General features: G+C 38.3%; 2 protein-coding genes across 2 annotated transcripts in view; one reads left to right on the top strand and one right to left on the bottom strand.

The window, feature by feature from the left end:
- AK9 (adenylate kinase 9) overlaps nt 1-12,474 on the bottom strand; it is a 119,157-nt gene extending 106,683 nt beyond the window's left edge. The window contains exons 1-4 of the mRNA XM_040628105.1: nt 12,380-12,474; nt 4,200-4,327; nt 1,638-1,701; nt 28-80 (exon numbers count right to left, since the gene is read on the bottom strand). Coding sequence (XP_040484039.1) covers nt 28-80; nt 1,638-1,701; nt 4,200-4,316 — 234 coding nt within the window. The 5' untranslated portion in view covers nt 4,317-4,327; nt 12,380-12,474. The remainder of the gene's footprint in view (nt 1-27; nt 81-1,637; nt 1,702-4,199; nt 4,328-12,379) is intronic.
- Nucleotides 12,475-13,298: 824 nt separating this feature from the next.
- The window catches only part of FIG4 (FIG4 phosphoinositide 5-phosphatase), a 122,127-nt gene continuing 114,864 nt past the window's right edge, over nt 13,299-20,561 (top strand). The window contains exon 1 of the mRNA XM_008706231.2: nt 13,299-13,576. Coding sequence (XP_008704453.1) covers nt 13,511-13,576 — 66 coding nt within the window. The 5' untranslated portion in view covers nt 13,299-13,510. The remainder of the gene's footprint in view (nt 13,577-20,561) is intronic.

A 20,561-nucleotide genomic window follows, 5' to 3' on the forward strand; every position in this document is an offset into this window, starting at 1 on the left:
ATCAAAATAATTTTGAAACATATGTACCATAACTCCTGATTCAGTTTCCTTGGCAATGTGTTCTTCCAAAATTGGTAAAGCTAAAATATGAATTCAAAATATTAGCACAAACTGATATTAGAATTGCCAAATTAAGAAACATATTTGTGTGTTATATAACTGGTAACAAAGATTAATATTTGCATATTACTTTAAGAGTTTACAGAGCACATTTATACACATTATGTCATTTAAGCCTAACCAAAGCGTGAGACAGCAGAATGTATTCCACAGAGAACTTGTCTCTGCCACTCGCTAGCTAAAAGATCTTGAGGAAGCTAACTCCTTAAATACCTCTGGGCCTCGCATGCTTATGCCCTGTATAGTATGCGAGAGAACGTGAGGATGAAATGACATTGTGTATATGTCAGGGATTTGGAAATTGTAAAGTGTCACTCAAAATATACACTAAGTATTATTAGTCCAGATACTTTTACAACCATAGAGTTATATCCAGAGCCCAGTAATTTTGCACTGGTTATATAAAAGGATACATCAAGAAATATAAAAATAGATAAACACTGATTAGAATTCCAATGATTTGTTTCCTTTTAAGAGGAAATATTCCATCCCTTATGGAAGACATCTGGGACAGAAATGGCAGGGGCAAGACCTAGGGGAGGACTCAGGAACTGAATTATGTCCCTTGCTGCTAGTAATCTATGATTGTTGTTCCAGATTGCAATTTCACTAACAGCACATGGGACCCTCATTTCATAACATTCTTGCCAAAAATGATTATAGAAACTTTAAAGATTCCTTGCCAATTTGATATGCAAATATGGATCAGTGTTATTTTAATTAGTGCTACTCTGAATAACAATTTCTTTGAATAACAACTTCTTGCTTATATTTGTCTATTTTTATTTCTACTTTTATGAATTGCCTATTCATTCTTTTGCTTATTTTTCTATTAGGACAAAAATAGTTCTATTGATTAAAAGAATATTTTATATAAAGATAGCAGTCCTCATCTTATATACTGCAAAGAATGCAAAGAAAATAATAAAAATTAAATTTATCATTGAAAATAATTAAGTCTTGGGGCATCTGCCTTTGGCTCAGGTCATGATCCCAGGACCCTGGGATTGAGCCCCGCATCCAGCTCCCCGCTCAGTGGGGAACCTGGTTCTCCCTTTCCCTCTGCCCTTCCCCCCACCTTGTGCTCTCTCTCTCTTTCTCTCAAATAAATAAATAAATAAATAAAATCTTAAAAAAATAATTAAGTCTTGACAAATGCTCTCAAGAACAGCTGTGAGAGTTTCTTCTCTTCTCATCTTTCACAGGGAGATACCCAAAACATAAAGGTCCCCAGTAGTTCTAAATGAAGGAATTAGAGAATTGGAGGCAGAAGAATGAAGTCAAAGACATTTCATAAACCCTCCTAACTTCTATGAACAAAACTAGGACTAACTGAAAGGCAAAAATATGCCTGATGCTATTATGAAGATAACATTCACTAGGTTGGTAGTGATGTATGATAAAGTTAATTATAGCAATATGTTAATCTCAGAATCTAGATGATATAATTCTTTACATTTTTATGCATATTTGACAGTTTTTATAATAAAATATTGGGGGGAAAGGGTAAAATTTACCTTCTACACGAATACATTTCCATGCCTGTGTTATCTGATGAGCTAAGGTTGTCTTCCCAACCCCCTTAAAAAGAAAGATGTTATTTAAAACCCACAGGCATTTGCCAGTGAAACAGATACTATCATTTTAAAAGACTCTATTGATGGTTACAATACATGAATATTATCAAGTAAATTTTTTGTCCACAAAATAAATGAACAGCAGACTCTAGCTATTTATAGCTTAATTTTTCTCTACTCATTGTCACATTTGCCACATTTTTTGAAATGCTTTAAATAACATTTTTTAAATTAAGAAAATAGCCCTGAAACAAGGCAGCTGTACCATTATGGCATTCCAGGTACTGTCCTCTTTTGATTATCAATTTTTGTAATTTTGAATACATATCATTGAGATTATATTGAAATCCATCACTTTATCTCTTTTCTAAAGTTTTTAGTCATGAATGTTTTGACAGACTTCCACTTAGTAACTTCCAAGAACAAAAAATTACTACTTAATGGACATCTTTGAAAAGTATCATATTTTCAAGACAAAAGATCACTTTAATGTAGTAACATTTGCATCTGATCGCTCTCATTGTTGACTTTAATTTTAAACATTTTAAAATATAAATTCAATTAATTAACACATAATGTATTTTTTGTTTCAGGGGTACAGGTCTGTGATTCATCAGTCTTATATATTACCCAGTGCTCATATCACACGCTCTCCTTTAATGTCCATCACCCAGTTACTCCATCCCTCTACTCCCTTCCCCTCCCCTCCAGCAACTCTCAGTTTGTTTCCTACGATTAAGAGTCTCTTATGGTTTGTCTCCCTCTCTGGTTTCTTCTTGTTCTATTTTTTCCACTCCTCTCCTATGATCCTCTGTTTTGTTTCTTAAATTCCACATATCAGTGAGATCATATGATAATTGTCCTTCTCTGATTGATTTATTTTGCTTAGCATAATACCGTCTAATTCCATCCATGCTCACAGTTGACTTTTAAAACTCTATTATATGTTAAGAAACATAATGAAAGTTACTGGAACCATTTCTTGGTAACTGTCCCAGAGTCTATATAAAATTAAATCAAGGGTGGGATCTAGCCGTTAGTCTCTGCTGTTTTGGAGAGGCTCTTTAATTCACCAGCTCAGGCTCTCTAATGGTAACTACCAACTATCTCAATAGCTGAAAATACCTCTCATTTAGAGGTCCTTACTAGAAATGCCTAGAAAAGTAGGCTATCTTATGTCATCCATTTTTGGTTTCTTTTTATTTTGTGGAAAGACAACACATAGGTCATCGAACATACTGTGGGCAAAGGTGAGGCATATTGCCTCTCAATAGCTTCAGATATTAATGGGAGAGCTCCAGTTTGTCTCTATAGTGTCCTGTCTTCACATACGCAGAGAGTCTCATAACAAATTTCACAGAAAGTTTTATAAGCAAATTATGTTTTTAATAACCTTGGATCACAGACTACTAACAGTTGTCATGGGGCAATGCTTTGATAAGTTCTATAAAAACAAAGATAACCCCCCTTTCTTTATCCCTTTCTTCTCCTACCGATCTTCCTAGTTCTTATGTTCCATAGATGAGAGAAACCATATGATAATTGTCTTTCTCTGCTTGACTTATTTCACTTAGCATTATCTCCTCCAGTGCCGTCCATGTTGTAGCAAATGTTGAGAACTCGTTCTTTCTGATAGCTGAGTAATATTCCATTGTATATATGGACCACATCTTCTTAATCCAGTCATCTGTTGAAGGGCATCTCGGCTCCTCCCACGATTTAGCTATTGTGGACAATACTGCTATGAACATTGGGGTGCATATGGCCCTTCTCTTCACTACGTCTGTATCTTTGGGGTAAATACCCAGTAGTGCAATGGCTGGGTCATAGGGTAGCTCAATTTTTAACTTTTTAAGGGACCTCCACACTGTTTTCCAGAGTGGCTGTACCAACTTGCATTCTCGCCAACAATGTAGGAGGGATCCCCTTTCTCCACATCCTCTCCAACAATTGTTGTTTCTTGCCTTGTCAATTTTTGCCATTCTAACTGGCGTAAGGTGGTATCTTAGTGTATGAAGCATGAGAGACTATGGACTCTGAGAAACAAACTGAGGGCTTCAGAGGGGAGAGGGGTGGGGGAATGGGATAGGCTGGTGATGGGTAGTAAGGAGGGCACGTATTGCATGGTGCACTGGGTGTTATACGCAACTAATGAATCATTGAACTTTACATCAAAAACCAGGGATGTACTGTATGGTGACTAACATAATATAATAAAAAAATTTTTTATAAAAATAAATAAATAAATAAAGTTCAAAACTCTGTGGAAAAAATATAAAAAGAGAGATAAGTACAATGTAGGTTCCATTTCAATTATATTGTACAAGACAAGATAAAGTGATGAAGTTACTATCAACATTATATCAGTTTTTAAGTCATACAATGAAAGTCTAACACTTGAAAAAAATTAGCACATTATGTGGTTTTCATTCTTGTAACATAATATTATGATTTTAAAAATTAAAAAATATAATAAATAATAAGTTAGAAAAGATAACTTACTGGTTTCCCAAATATAACAAAGCAAACAGGTTTAGACAGCAAAAAGTTATATTCAGCTTCATCTTCATTAAATATATCTGCAAAAGGATGCTCTTCTGTCTTCTCTTGAGAATTCATAATATAAACTACTACAATAAGAAAGAGTAAAATTGTTAGTGACTAATTTAGTTGGAAGAGGCAGGCAGGTGAGGGAGGATGAGAATATCCTCAGAATTTACTTAGCCTTGAAGCTATTTCACATCACTAAACACAAGGATTTTGTCGATATTCACAAATAAGTTAAACTTATCTATTAAAACAATAATAGGCTCTTAGTTTGAGACAAAAAGCAAAATCTAGCTATACGTTGTACAAAAGACAGCTAAAATAAAGTGTTTCTGAAAGACTAAATTAAGGAAAAAATACACATATATATATATATATAAACATATGTTATGATGTGTATATTTGATTAAAGATCAAATTAAATATGCCTTATATATACATATATATATTATACAGATACATATATATGAGTGTTTGTGTACATGCGTAGGGACTACTAATGGCTCTAACAGAAATTCGAATGGAAATTAGAAAATACATAAAACTGAAAAAAAAAAGAACACATATAACAAAACTTAGAAGATGTGGCTAAAGTAGTATTTAGAAACCTTAGAGTAGTATTCAGAAACCTTAGAACCAAAGAAACTCCCAAAGGTACATGAGATAAGCTCACCACTTTTAAGATTTTGGGGGGAAAAACAGGAAAATAGAAAAATATATTTTAAAAATTAATAAAATAGAAAACAAACATATATAGAGAGGGTCACCAAAGCTAAATAGTGGTATTTTGAAAAAACATATAGATAGAAAATTTGTCAAGACTGATCAAGAATATAGAAGGCACAATTAAATAATTTTAGAAGTGTGGCTTCTAATATCTCAAAATTAAGATTTTGTTGTTTTGTATTTCTAATTGTCATTAATCAGAGAATGGTCTCCATGTTATACTAACTTTTTGAAATTTGTTGAGGTTTGCCTTATGGCCTAGTACATGGTAGATTTTTAAAAAATTCCCTGATTCCTTGAAAAGATTCTTGATTCCTGTGATTTATGTTTTTTTGATGTAGTGTTCTTTAAATAAGGTTTACATCAAGTTTGTGAATTTTATTGGTTAAATCTTCCATAATGCCTACTGATTTATTTTCTACTTGATCAAACAATATTAGACACAGAAAAGAAGGACTATAGAGTAACAATGTTACAGATATAATATAGATAAGGTGAGGATATCATAAACAAAGTTATCCCAAATAAATTTGAGAATTTAAACAAATTGATAAATTCCTAGAAAAATCAGCTTCTCAAGAAAAAAAGAGAAAACCTGAGTGGTTCTATAGCCATAAAAAAACTGAGTCAGTTAACTAAAAATCTGCCCATGAAAGAAACCAGATGGTTTTTTGAAGAACTCCAAGTCTTACAATCCAACAGACATTCTTTCAGAGAAAAGATAAAGTGGAGACTTCTTACATCAGTTTATCGGTCTTATATAACCTTTACCTAAATCAGAGAATAGTGTGAAAAAGCAAAATTATGTGCCAATTTCGTTCATGAACAAGATTTACAAAATCCTAATATTAGTTAATTGAATCCAGCAATATATAACAAGATAATAACATCATGACCAACTTGGGCTTTCCCCAGGAACTTGAGGCTGGCTTAATATGAGAAATTAATTTATCATATTAAAATAAAAGAGGAAAACTGGATGATCGTCTTAATAGATGTAGAAAAAGTATGAGACAATCAACACCCTTTAATGATTAATAAAAGATAAATCTCTAAGCAACTAGGAATAGAAGGGAATTTCTTTAACCTGATAAAAGGTATTAACAAAAGACAAACATTACATTTAATGATTAAATATTAAAAATGTTTTTTCAGGCCATCACAAGACAAAAGAAAGAAAACTGTAATTATTCCCAGTTGATATGATTGTCTACATAGGAAACAAATATATCACAGATAAGTTTTGAGAATTAATCTGATAATCCAATTTGCTGTATTCGAAATTATACAAAATTCAGTTGCATTTCTATACAGCATGAATTGCTAGAAAATGTAATTAAAGATAAAAAGACTTATCTTTGCAGCAAAATAATAAAGTAACGAGGATTAAATATTATAAAAGATATATAAACCCTTTATGGAAAAATTACAAAATCTTATGAAATGACTTTGATAAGCAGACTTCAAAAATGGAACAAAACTACGTCCAGTGGTCTGGGACACTGTTCATGAAACAATGAAAATGGATTATGGGGGCTATATGCTTCCAGGTAAATGGGATATGATTATATTTCTCTGTGGAATTTAAGAATATTCAAATGGGCTTAATATACCAATATTACTTTAAGATGTCATTATGAGACAAGACATAATAAGAATTATTACTAGTATATTAAAAAGATTGACATGAAAACTTCATGACAAAAGAACTAAAATTTCAAGTTATTTTTAGTACCGAAAAAATAAGTAATGTTACTATAAAATGTAGTTATAAAGGAGAAAATGCATCTAAACCATTCAGAGACATGATGCATTTATTAAAGAGTATTAAGTACACTTAAAACCAGGGCCCTAAGGCCTGGGATGGAACGTTTAGGTGGATGTCTAAGTACTTTGAACCCCATGATTATCTGTGTAGGCAGGAAACTAGGTGTGAGTGATAGGAGGATGGACCTTAGATATCCTGACAGAGAGCCCCAACCAAGGACTGCCCGGGGACCACACCACTCTACCCATCTAGCAGTCGGTTTGTGGTTACAACATCTCAGTGGGGAAGAGTTAAGTTTGTTGTGCTTATTGCACTTGTGCAGAAAGTTGCCCCTTGTCCTTATTTAAGCTATGCCTCTAGAATAGCAGAATATAGAGTAGGGTGTCAAAGGCTCACAGAGGTGACATGTTAGATGTATTTGTTAAACGAGGACATGTTAAATAAGGCCAGAGGATGCATCAGCCAACTCCGCTCTTTGGGACGGCCAGAGAATACTCCCTTCATTAAGGCTATAAGGAATGAACTAGGAAGGAGGCACTAGTATCATTATTAAGCTCAGTGGTGGCTATGCTTTGTAGGCCAGGATTAAAGGTAGGAGAAAGGCTGCTATGATACCGAGGTCCCATGTTTCAGCAGGGATGAGAGGGTCTGGGAGAGCCGAGGCCAGATGGCAGCACTTAACTATCAGAAGCAAAGTAGGTGTAATTACTAGAATGGGCAGCAAGTCCAGAATGGCAACAAGCGAGACCCTCAGCGATCTGTGCTGATGGCTGATAAGCCATGGAATTCCTAGGGGGTGAAACAGATGAGCAGTCAGCAAAAATGCTGATGAACTTACATTTCTAAAAATGACAAAGGGCAAGTGAATGAAAGGCTAACGTCAGCAGCTACAGTGGAAAATCACGATTCCTTGCCCAGTTCTTAGCTCCAAAGCGCATTTATTGAAGCGGAGGCAAGGAGCCCTCGAGAATAGACGCTACAACAACTAACAAGTATTCACAATAGGGATTCCCCAATCCTTGTCCAAGAGAACCTACAACCATTAACTGGGGAAATACACACTGAGGAAATGCGACTAGCCCCCTCTTTCCAAGTCAATAGGACACAGGGTCTGAGCGGACACCAACACCAACGGATTCAAAATGCCATCATTGCCCCCTGTAGGAGTGAAAGCAAATGGAGAACCAGTAATAAATGGCTTCTTGGCTCAAGTCTGTCCTATAGTACAGGGTCTGCAGGATCACCTCATGGTTATTTTCCTGGTCCCTGAGTACATAACAGGGATTGCAGCTGGCAAAACCTTCACAGTGGTTCCCTGCTTGTGGAGTAAGAGCCAATGTGGTATAAAAGCCAAGTGGAGGCTCATGAAACTGCTTACATGCTCCTTGGCCCTGGGGCCAGATAAATAAGAGTAAATCATTCTGAATGAATGAAATGGAAAGGTGTTACCCAAAACTATTTAAAAGATTCATAGCCCTGCTTAATTCTCCAGTGTGGCTTTTTGAAAAAACAAGATAGATCATGACAAATGATGGCGCACTACTGAAAACTTAACCAGGTGATAGCCCCATTTGTAACTGTTGTGCAGATGAGATCTTTACTAGCTGGACACAGCTTCTTGTACTTGACACGTAGTTACTCATCTGGCAAATGTTTTTTTTTTTTAAATCCCTGTCAGAAAAGAAGATTAGAAGCAGTTTGCATTCACTTAGAACAGTCAGCAAGGGACATTCAGTTTTACCCCAGGACTCTCCTGTGTTTGTAGCAAATATAGTACAAAGGAGTCTTGTTGATCTACAATATTGGGTGAGCCAGGAAGTGGTAAGTGTTCTGGATGCCTTCTTAAGACACATGAGCAGCACAAAGTGGAAGATAACTCTACAAAGATTTAAAGGCCTGTTACTTTGGTGAGGGTTTAAAAGGCCAGTGGTCTGGGTCATTCTGAGATATAGCTCTCCAAGGTAAAGGACAAGTTACTGTACCTTACACATTCTACCTCTGAAAGAAGAGGTGCGGTATTTTAAAAGTCTCTAGTTTTGGGAAACAGCATGTATACACTTGAAGACACTGTTCTGATCCATTTAATGGGTGACTTGGAAAGCTGTCAGTTTTGAGTGAAGCTCAGAGCAAGAAAGAGCTCTGCAGCAGTTTTAGTGTATGGTACCAGAGGCCTGCTTCTTGGGCCATACACCTGGCCAGATTCCATGATGCGATAGGGAGGTGCTTAGAGTACATGAGAATACTTTTGGAGTCTTAGCAAAGCCGCAACAGAAACCTCTCATATAGATCATTGCTGTCTGCAGCAGAAAACCATTCCAGAGAGAGAGAGCACAAACGGAGGGAGGGAAAGGGTGAGGGAGAAGCAGACTTCCTGCTAAGAAGGGAGCCTGATGTGGGGCTCCATCCCAGGACCCTGAGATCATGACCTGAGCTGAAGGCAGATGCTTAATCAACTGAGCCACCCAGGTGCCCCTGTGGGCAGAGATTTAAGCAGTATTCTTAGGTCCTCAGTTTGGAGGACAATACTGAATGGTTTGGTCAAGGGCCTGAGAGGAGCAAGATTGAAAGACAAGAGAAAAGGAGTTCTGGGGAAGAGACATGTGAATGAAACTACGAAAGAGGTGTAACAAACACACTCTATGGTGACCCCTAACAAGTCACACCCTTGTGTGATTATTCCTTTCCCTTACCTGCGGATGGAATCTGAGACTTGCTTCTAAATCTAGTGGAAGTGTTAGAAATAGTATTCTCATGATTACATTATATTATATAAGATCCCATTTAGCGTACTGGAGAGACTTCCTGGTTGGCTTTGAATTAAGCTGCTGTGTTGTGAAACGACTGCATGGCAAGGAAGAGTGGGTGGCCTCCAGTCACTGAGAGCAACCCCTGGACAATAGCCAGTAAGAAAGGTGGGACTTCTTTCCTACAACCACAAAGAGATAAATTTTGCCAACAATCTAAACGAGCTTGGAAGCAAGTTCTTCCCTGGTCAAGCCTCCAGATGAAAATGCAGCTCAGTTAACCCCTTGACTGCAGCCCTGTGAGACCCTAGTGGAGGACCCAGCTAAGCTATGCTAAGACTCCTGAACATGGAAACTATGAGATAATATATGTATGTTTTAAGCTGCTAAATTTGTGGTAATTTTGTTATGTTGCGTAGAAAATAAATGCAAGTGGACACAAAATATGTGGATTTTTGTGTCTCACAAAGCAGGATGATTATCCAGTAATTGCCAGCCATTGTTTATCCTTGGTCACCTCAGTGCTTCCAAAATAGGCTCAAGAATGGAGGAGGCATGATGGTAGGGATGGAGGCAATGGAGGCCATGCACAGGCTCAACAGCAAGGCTTCATCTCATCAGGCTGATTTAGCCACTTCTACCACTGAATAGCCCACTTGTCTTCAGCAGAGACTGAGGCTAAGCCCTTCATATGGTACATCCATTTAGTCACAAACTGATAACATGGGACCCCTTCACCTTGGAAAGGGCTGCAGGTGACATGGGTCCCTAGTATGGGTGTGCCTTCCCTACCCACAATGCCTTGGCCAGCACCACTATCTGAAGGTTTGGAGTGTGTCTCATTTATCACAATGAGATCCATATAAAATTGCCTTGGATCAAAGGACCCTCTTTATAGTAAAGGAGGTATGATAAGAAGGTTCCACTGATTCTACTACATACCACCTCATTCAGAAGCTGTTGGTCTGACAGAATGTTGCAATGGCCTCTCAAAGGTACAATTAAAGCTCTGTTTGGAATTGCATGAGATTGAGATACTACTTGAAGATGAGAAATATGCTTTGAACCAAGGGTTAGGAATGGTCCCTCCTATCATCACTCTCAGTCATTGACATAAGGAATTTGCATCACCTTGCCTCATGACTTCAGGCTCTGCTGGAGTGGAAGTACTGGTTTTGACTGATTGGAGAGAGATGCTTCTATCAGAGGATCCCCTTAGTTAGGTTTCACTAAACCTAAAACTGCTGCCTGGTCATCTGTAGCTCCACATGCCCACAAGGAGTTACTGTACTGGCAGCTGAGGATAGGGTTCCTCTACATACTTGGAGCAGGGAGAATGCAGGTCTTGAACTCAGGGGCTTCTCTAAGACACCTCTTGTAATTATAGCAAGCACAACCTGACAAAGACATGGTAACAAGAGGCTTACACCCCTCAGGATGAAGGCTGGTTACCCTATTGGGAAAACAACTGAGACCAGCAGAAGTGCTGGTCAACAGTAAGGGAAATCTAGAATGGGTGGTAGAGGATGGATGGAATGAATTATCAGTTACAGACCTAGGATTAATTGCAATAGTGGATTCTGTATCTTGTCCCACTAATCATCTTTTAGTAAGTCCTTTTCTTTTAGAAACTGGGACCAGCCACCACCATGAAGAATCAGTAAGGGGATGGTGTGAACTTAATATGGGGGAAGGGTAGATATGAGTATTACAAAGGTTGGAATGTAGCAGATGCTATTAGTACCCATAACCACTTGTACCGTTTCCATGCATGGCCAGCCTGACTTCCATGCATGGCCAGCCTGCTAGCATGTGTGACTCTTTGCCTAAGGGCTCTTTCCAGTGCCATGCCTAGTCGGCCTGAGAACAGGGCAGACTGGAAGTTCCAGGGAACTAATGTTCTGCCATAGCAGGCCTCAGACAATAACTGATAGGAGTTGGTGAATAAATGCCCCAGCTCTTTTGCCCTTAAGAGGGAATTACTCTGAGACATACATCTCAGGATTCTCCAGTGTATTCAGCCCACAGACAAATTTGCTTCATAATATTCCCTTGATCAGCTTCCTTCTGCTCCCTGATATTGTTTCCTGAGATTACTTCCCATATATAGCACTTGCTCTTGAATTTTTGTCTCAGAATCCGCTTCTGGGGGAAAACCAACAGAGCTATATTACAGTATAATATAATAATTGAAAACTAAATATTGGAAACCGGGATTCTACAGATTTTGTAAGAGTTGTTATCCTAAATAAAAACACAGTGCAAATATTTAATATTTATATTCAGAAGAATTGGTTTCCATTATGAAACAAAACAGAACTAAATATTCTTCCCAGTTGGAAGACCCAGGTCAATGTAAAATGCTAGAACTGACAAGACCACCTTTCCAGTTCTTTATAAAAGTAGGACCAAACTATGAAAGAAAATTAAAATACTAAATAATTAAACATTTATTTTTAAAAATTTGGTAATCTCTCAATTTTAAATTTACACTATGATCTCTAACATCTCCTTGTTATGTAACATCATCTCTACTATCACACTATGTTATACGTTTATACTATAATTCAATAGAATTTTTTAAAGTTCCTTCACATTTTTAGCCGTTGGGAAACTCTCCAGCAGTGGGTTCTGTGGTTTACAGGCGGCCCCTCTCCTGGGAAACAGCCCTTCTGCTGAAGCGACGCCTTATGCTCTGCTAGTAGGTGCTCAGTAAATATTTGTGGGATGAAGACATTAGTCGTTGGAAGGGAAAATGGTGTTAAAAGTACTTTACCGAGAGATCCCGAAGTTCAGTTTTGTAAGAAAAGGAGCTGGTCGGGAGTCCCCGCAGGAGGTGAGATTCCATTCAATTGATACAAAACGCGTCACGGCGGGGGACTATGACCCCTACTTACCCCGCCACAGCAGAGTCGTCAGGAGCCCACAGGCCCCCACCCGCCCGGCAGCAGCAACCGCGTCCCGCGTCTCTCAGTTGGCGCACCGGTTGCCTAGGGAACCCCTGGCGGGGCTTCGCGCAGGGCCTCTTGGGGGACCCGGCCTCGTGAGGCGGGGCTGTAATTCATTCATTTTTAAAAATTTTTTTACCTATTCACTTTTGCACTTAACTTTGTATTTACAGCGCATTCCTTTTCACAGATAAAGAAGGGGGCGATTAGAGACGGTAGGTACACTACCCACTTATGTTCACACACATCAAATGGAAGAAGCCTTATTTTAACCCACAATTGCCCGTCTCCAAAGCCAGTGCCACACCACACGGCATTACACTTGGCAGTCCATTTGTGGAATTCACAAATGCTAGTCTCGGCCACAAATACGTGGCGAAGTCCAAAACGTCCAACTTCAGTTAATTTTTTTTTAAAGGTGATTTAAAAAAATTCCTTGAACCACACAGCCTCAGAATAATATGGATTTTGTTGACTCTCATAAGGGTTAAAATGGACAACAAAGAGATGCAAGGGGAAGGAAACCGACACTCAGAGAAGGGCTATCAGATATGTTCCCGGGAAAATAAGAGCAGAGGTAGGCAGAGAAAAAAAGACCAACTTCGAATGGATCTATCTACAGCTCGGAGAACCGCTTCAAAAGAAGCAATCCAGTCCCAAATCGTCCCCCTTTTCCAAAGAGGGGTATCAGATAAAGCGAGAGCCTAAACGAACCACGCGACTTTTTCTCCGCCCACTTTTTCTCCTGCCCGCACCAAAAATGGCTCCCTTCGCTTCCTCCCTAGGCAGCACACAGGTTCTGGGAGCCCTCTACACGACCTCTCTACGGTATAACCTCCAGCCCCGCCCCCGACGTGCCCGGGGCGGGGCTTGCCTGGAGGTGGGGAGCAGGGATCCGGAAAGACCTGAGCTGTACCCAGTCTTCTGTATGTTTAGTGCCCAAGTGGTGTTTTTCTGGTTGGATCTGGTGTCGGGGGTCTGAATTGTCTTCTCTGTGGGCCTCTTGGGGCAGTCTGGAGGCTGCCGCACCCTGGGCCGCGGCCTGGTGCCGTGCGGTGGGAGCCCCAACTTCCTCCGACCATGCCCGCGGCCGCCGCCCCCATCATCAGCTCCGTCCAAAAGCTGGTTCTGTACGAGACCAGAGCTGTAAGTTCCCGGCGTGGCGGGGCACAGTGGGGCGCGCGCGGGAGGACGGTGGCAGCATTCCCCTCCCTTGGGTCCCTCCCTAATCCCAGCCTTGGGCATGTGTCTGAGGGAGCTTCGCCTTGTCATCGCACCCAGGGCACTGCTGCTTTTGCTTGTACATGTTTCCACTTAGAAGCCACGGTTAGAACACACTGGAAACAGGTGCTTGTGCTATCTCAGAAACTATTCATGAAGTTCTGAACCAGTTATTGGATTCTTTTAAAAAACTTTCAGAAAGTCTGTTAGCGTTTTGCAGTTCTCTACTTACAGTACAGGCAAGGGTATGAAAAAATATTTTTGACCTTTGAATGGGTAATTTGTGTGTTTTCCTATTCCATGGCATACCAGTCACTATGATTGATGTTAATTACGTGCACTTTTATTGCTGAAATATTTGGTTCTCTTTATTTGAAAGGAAAATTAATTTTGTTTAAAGACATTTGTTTGGATAACCTTATTTTGCTTTTCGGTTGACTTTTTTACAACACTTTTTGTTTTATTACTTCGAGTGGCCATGTAAACAGTTACTAGTAGAATAACATCAGTTTTTGTGTTTAGATTCTAGTTCCCTAAGATTTATGGAATAGCATTTATAGAAGTACATACTTTGTCATTTGTGTGGATGGAAAATAAAGTCTAGTGTTTCTGAGTTGAGGTAACAGTGATGTTAGGATCTGTGTTTAAAATTGCACTTCATGGTAATAAGATTGCATATGCCAGAAATCTTCCTGTTGTGCTGGAGAGTGTTTTATAAGGCATGGGTTGTCTTCCATGAGATAAAGTAGGTACTTAACAGTTTCGTGGTGATAACATGGTTCTAATTGCACATCTGCCTCGGGTCACGATTAGTGTAGAGACATTGTTGACCCTAAATTAATTTTGTTGGCAACTTCATTTGATTGGATCCAGACCAGAAGATGAAATTATCTAATATTCATAGATACCTTCAATTGTTCTCTGAGGAGAGTCATACAGAAGTGTTTTGACACTGAAACAAAACCTTCTGCTTTCTGTACAGTGTGCTGGAAAATGTCCCTGTTGGAAACATAAATACTAAAAACACAGAAACTTCAGCTCCTTAGTAAGCTGAGCCTTCATTAGGACTGGCTGAGATGTTAGTGTTCTTCCGAAAGCACAACTTGTATTACAGGGCTCTTCTGCTCAGAAACCTTCAGTAGCCCCCATTTCAAGGGGTAGATTCTGAATCTCTTACTTGGCATTCAAAGCCTTATGTGATTTGTCCAAAACCTAGTCTGGTCTTATATCTAATTGAATATCAATTCAACAAATACTTACTTAGGAGTAACTCTGTGCCTTTCTGTGCCTTATTCTGCAGTAAAACTGTATTGCTTTCAGTTCCTTATACCTACCCAGAGTATTTTCTGCTGCTCTCTCTTTGTAAAGTCCCACACCTTCTTCTCCTGTCACAACCTGCTGGTCCTCACAGCACAGATCTGATACAGGGCCTTGTAAACAGTAGGCTTCCAATAGATCGCTGGTTGAGAGTGTCTGTAACATGAAGAGATGTGTATTCTAGAACTTGGTTGTTACCCCTCTTAGTCATCTAAGTAATGGAAACTAACTCCAGCCAGCTTGGAGATAAAAGATGAGTTTATCAGAAGGATGCTGGAGAAGGCACTGCATAGAATCGCTGACAGAGCCTAATTCCCTAGCTTCTGGAAAGGCAGGAACAAGACAGCAAGATTAGAGGACCCACTGAGTGCTGCCGAGGACATACCATAGGTGCTAGGAGAAGGAATCTGACTGACTCAGCTATGACTGGAAATCTGCAAAAGTCTGGTAGTACTGACTTTGTTTCAAGGAATAGTTGGGCCAGGGCAACCAGCCTGAGAAATACTACTATCTCTACTATTCACTACTATTCAGTGAAGAAAAGAATGAGGCAGAGAGGACAGTGCTATTGAGAGTGTGGTCTGATTCCTGGTGCCAAGCAGAGATAGTTTGTAACTGCACTGGGACAGATTACATAGAGAGACTGAGAGTGGTTAGAAACTTCTATGGCTATTTGACAGAGTAATTGTATTCCTGGTGAACCAGATAGTTTAGAACATTGGGTTTGTCGTTTGTGTGTCTTTGGGTTTTTTTGCTTTTAGCTTTGTTATTATGGAAATTTTGAACAAATACAAAATAAACAATAATATAGTAAACTCCCACATACCTATCACCAGCTCCAAAATTACCTTTATTTTTTAAAGAAGATTTATTTATTTTTGAGAGAGAGAGAGAGAGACAGAACACTGCAGGGGGCAAGGGCAGAGGGGAGAGGGTGAGTCCTAAGCAGAGTCCATGCTGAGTGCAGAGACCGATGTGGGGCTCGATCTCATGACCCCGAGATCACCACCTGAGCTGAAACCAAGAGTTGGACACTCAACCAACTGCACCACCCAGCCCCCCCCCAATTACCTTTATTAACTATAAGTCGTTCCACTCCCCACCCACCACTCATTTTATAAGATTCTTTTTCTAAAATTTAGATACATTGAAATGCACAAGTCTAAGTTGTAGAATTTGGACAGAAAATATACATGTACGTTAACCACATCCCTGTCTTGCCCCAGAAAGTTGCCTTGTGTCTCTATCCAGTCAGTTGCCCCCCTTTCCGTACTGACAACTAATATTCTTTCCTTTTTAACCTTAGATTAGATATGCCTATTGAAACATTTCGTATGGGTGGATTTATACAATACATGCTCTGTTGAGTCTAGCTTTTTTTACTCAGCATGTCTTTCAAGTTCATCCATGTTGTATCAGTAGATTGTTCCTTTTTATTATTGAATAGTAGTCCATTGTACACATATTCCACAGTTTATCCGTTTTCCCTATTGATTTGACTGTTTTTCCATTTAAGCTGTTCTTAATAAGTCAGCTGTGGACATTCTTGAACAAGTATGTTTGTGGATGTAAGTTTTTATTTCTTTTAGTAAATACCTAGGAATAAAATTGCTAGTCACAGAGGTGATGTTAGGTGGTTACAACAGCAAGGTATGAAAATCTCCATTGCTCCATATCCTTGGCAGCATTTGGTGTTGTCAGTCTTTTTAGCTTTAGTTATTCTTGTGTCTGTATAGTGGTAACTTATTATGGTTTTGATTTGCATTCCCCTAATGACCAGTGATATTGAGCATCTTTTCATGTGCTTTTTGGCCATTTTATATCTTCCTTTGTGAAGTGTCAGTCTTCTGCCCCCTTAAAAATAATTGGGCTGTTTGTCTTTTTATTTTTGATTTGTAGTTTTTTAAATATTCTGGAATCAAGTCCTTTGTGATATATGTTTTGTGAATATTTTCTTTCAGTCAATGGCTTGCCTGTTCCATTTTCTTAATTTTTGTCAGCATTACTGAGGTATAACTGACAAAATTATAAGATATTTAAAGTATACAGCATGATGACCTGATATATATACACATCGTGTTAATGATCTTTTGACGAGCGAAAGTTTTTAATTTCAACAAAGTCTAATTTATCAAGTTTTTCTTTTGTGGTTATTGCTTTCTGTGTCCTAAGAAATCTTTACCTACTCCCAGAGCACAAAGGTATTTTCCTATGGTTTCTGTGAAAGATTTATACTTTTAACTTTTACATTTAGGGGTGAGTTTTATATTAAAATAATTTTGTATATGGTTTTATTACTTACCTATTGTGGTGTAACAAATTACTCCAAAACTTAGTGGCTTCAGACAACCGTAAATATTTAATATTTCACACAGTTTCAGTACGTCAGGAGTCTGGGAGTGACTTAGCTGAGTGGTTCTGGCTCAGGGTCTCATGAAGTTGCAGTTAAGATGTCATCTGGGCTATATCATCTGAAGGCTTGACTGGACTGGGGGATTTACTTCCAAGATCGCTCACTCACATGCTTGACAAGTTGTTCCAAGATCGCTCACTCACATGCTTGACAAGTTGAGCTGGTTGTTGATTAGAGGCTTCAGTTTCTCACCTAATGGACATTTCCATAGGACTCCTTTAGTGTCTTTGTGATGTGGTAGCTGGATTTGCCCACACAAGGTGTTCTAAGAGAAAGAAGGATGATGCTACAATGTCTTTTGTTCTTTTGTAACTTGGCCTCAGGATTCACACTCCATCATTTCCGCAATTTCTGTTGGTTATCGAGGTCAGCCCTATTTAGTGGGAGAGGACTATGTAAGGGCATGAGTACCGGGAGATGAGAATCATTAAGGATTCTTGGAGGCTGGCAACCACAGGGCTTGAGGTTCCATGCATCAATTGCTAGCTTCATTTGTTGAAAAGATCACTATTTCTTGATTGAATTCCTTTAGTACTCTTGTGAAAAATTAGTTGGATAAATGTGAGTTGATTCTTAAACTCTCTATTTTGTTCTGTTGATTAGTTTATTTTTCTTTATGGCATTACCACCTTGTCTTCATTATTACAGCTTGATTATAAGTCTTGAAATCAGGAAGTATAAGTTTTCCAACTTTATTCTCTCCCAAAGTTGTTTTGGGTACTCTAGATCTTATGCATTTACATATGAATTTTACAATCAGCTTGTCAATTTCTAATAAGCCTATTGGGATTGTGATTTGGATTTCATTGAATTTATGGATCCATTTGGGGAGAACTGAATCTTAGTAACATTGAACCTTTTTTTTGAAATTATGAGATTATTTATTATTTTAATAGAAATATTTCTATAAATTAAAATGTATTTAAAATGAAGATTTATTAATATTTGAATTATTAAGATATTTCAAATTTGTATAATTCAAATTTATCTAAAATGAAACTCCATGCCCATGACCTACTACAAGATTTTCTTCTTTTCATTTTTGCTTCATACATAGGGCACTTTTTTTCATAAAGAAATGTAAGCAAGCAAACAAATAACAAGATGAAACCAAAAACTTCTATTGTAATAGTAATAGTGAAGAAAATAGGATCAGGGAAAGAAAAGAGAGCATAGTAAACATTGATAAAGTAAAAACAAAAATAAAGTTACCTTTAGGTGATAATATGCTAGAAGAACACTCAAATCATGTGTCTAGAGACTATTTTTTTCAGTCAGTTTAGAACACATGGACTTTGCATTACAGATTAAATTTTTCAAAATGTTTGTAATTGGGGCTGTCTAAAATTATACATTTTGGGATCATTTAATATTGAATCTCTTAAACCATGGTTTATCTATCCATTTATTAGGTGTTTACTTTCTCTTAGCAATATGTTGTAATTTTTCATGTAGAAATTTTACTACTCCTGAGTATTTTATGAGTTTTGATACTATTGCAAATGGGATTTTAAATTTGATTTAACAATTGCTTGTTACTAGTATACAGAAATTGAGTTGATTTTTATATATTGACCTTATATCCTGAAACTTTGCTAAAGTCACCATGTTGAGAAGCTGGAGCTGGTGTGTTGAATTAAGAATATGTGGATTACGATCTGCTGAATTGGAGGGTATAAGCCTCTCATATGGGGTCAGGAGATAGCTCCCTCAGCATCAAACTTTCACTTTGGGAAGTGAAACCCACAGGGTCATTTTGATTGAAGGTACAGTTTCAATACACCTACACAAAGGAAGTAGAGTCACAGGATTTAGAAGTGGCAGGAGTGGGAGAGTGGGGGGGGGGATGATCTAGGGGAAGGTCAGTCCTCTGTCCGAGGTCACAAGTGAGCAGGAGATAGAGAGCAACGTAGCAAATACCTAGTACTTCAAAGGTGGCAGGAGCAGAGATCACTAACTTTTTGTGGGCTTAACTCTAAGTAGTTATTTTAAAAGGTATCATGGGAAGAGCAAAGTGGGAAATTATGGTGGGAATCCTAAGCTCAGGTCCTAATCTAAACGTTCAGACTTTGGGTGTGAACAGGGTTATGATACTGTAAAATACCTAGGCTTCAACACAAAATAGTTGTTTTTCTCATCACACTCACTGATTAGTTCTAGTAGGGCTTTTCTTTTCTTTTTCTCATTAACTTAGCTTTTTTACATAAATAATTGTATCGTTTAGGAAGAGGAACACTTCTTTCTCCCCAATCTGGTTGCCTTTTATTTATTTATTTATTTTCTTGCCTTCTGGCACTGGCTAGGATCTCTAGAGCAAAGCTGAATAGAAGTGGCAAGAACAGACATTTTCTTGTTTTCTTCCTGATCTCATGGGGAACACTCTCACCACTAAATGTGATGTTAGCTGTAGGTTTTCAATGCCCTTTATCAGACTCAGAAAGATTCTTTCCTATTCCTAGTTTGCTGACAGTTTTTTTAAATCACAAATAGATACTGAATTTTGTTGCATGTTTTTTCTGCATCTGCAAATGCAAATCTTCATTTGCTTAGTATGGTGGATTATATTTACAAAGGTTAAAAGAACCTCGAATTTGGGGGATTTACTCCATCATGCTTTATTATTGTTTTCATATATTGCTAGATTCTATTTACTGATATTTTGCTAGGGATTTTTATGTTCAGGGTATTAGTCTATCATTTTCTTTAACATATTTGTCTGATTTTGGTATTAGGGTAACTTGGGTCTCATAAAATGAGTTGAGAAGTGTTCCTTCTTTTCTTTTCTGAAAGTGGTTGTATAACATTGATATTATTCCTTTGTTTAAATGTTTGCTAGAATTTACTACTGAAAGTGCTTGGGGTTCTTTGTGGGACAAATTTTGATCATCAATTTTTTTTCTTTAAAGATTTTATTTATTTATTTATTTGACAGAGAGAGAGAGAGCCAGAGAGAGGGGGAACGCAAGTAGGGCGAGTGGGAGAGGAAGAAGCAGGCTCCCAGCAGAGCAGGGAGCCCGATGCGGGCCTCGATCCCAGGATCATGCCCTGAGCCAAAGGCAGACACTTAACGACTGAGCCACCCAGGCACCCCTGATCATCAATTTCTATAGCAGCTATAGGGCTGTGCAGATTTCCAGTGGGTCTTGAATTACATTTTTTAAGTGGGGGAGGGGCAGAGGG

This window comes from Ursus maritimus, unplaced genomic scaffold, assembly GCF_017311325.1.
Source record: "Ursus maritimus isolate PB19 unplaced genomic scaffold, ASM1731132v1 scaffold_13, whole genome shotgun sequence".
Classification (NCBI taxonomy): domain Eukaryota; kingdom Metazoa; phylum Chordata; class Mammalia; order Carnivora; family Ursidae; genus Ursus; species Ursus maritimus.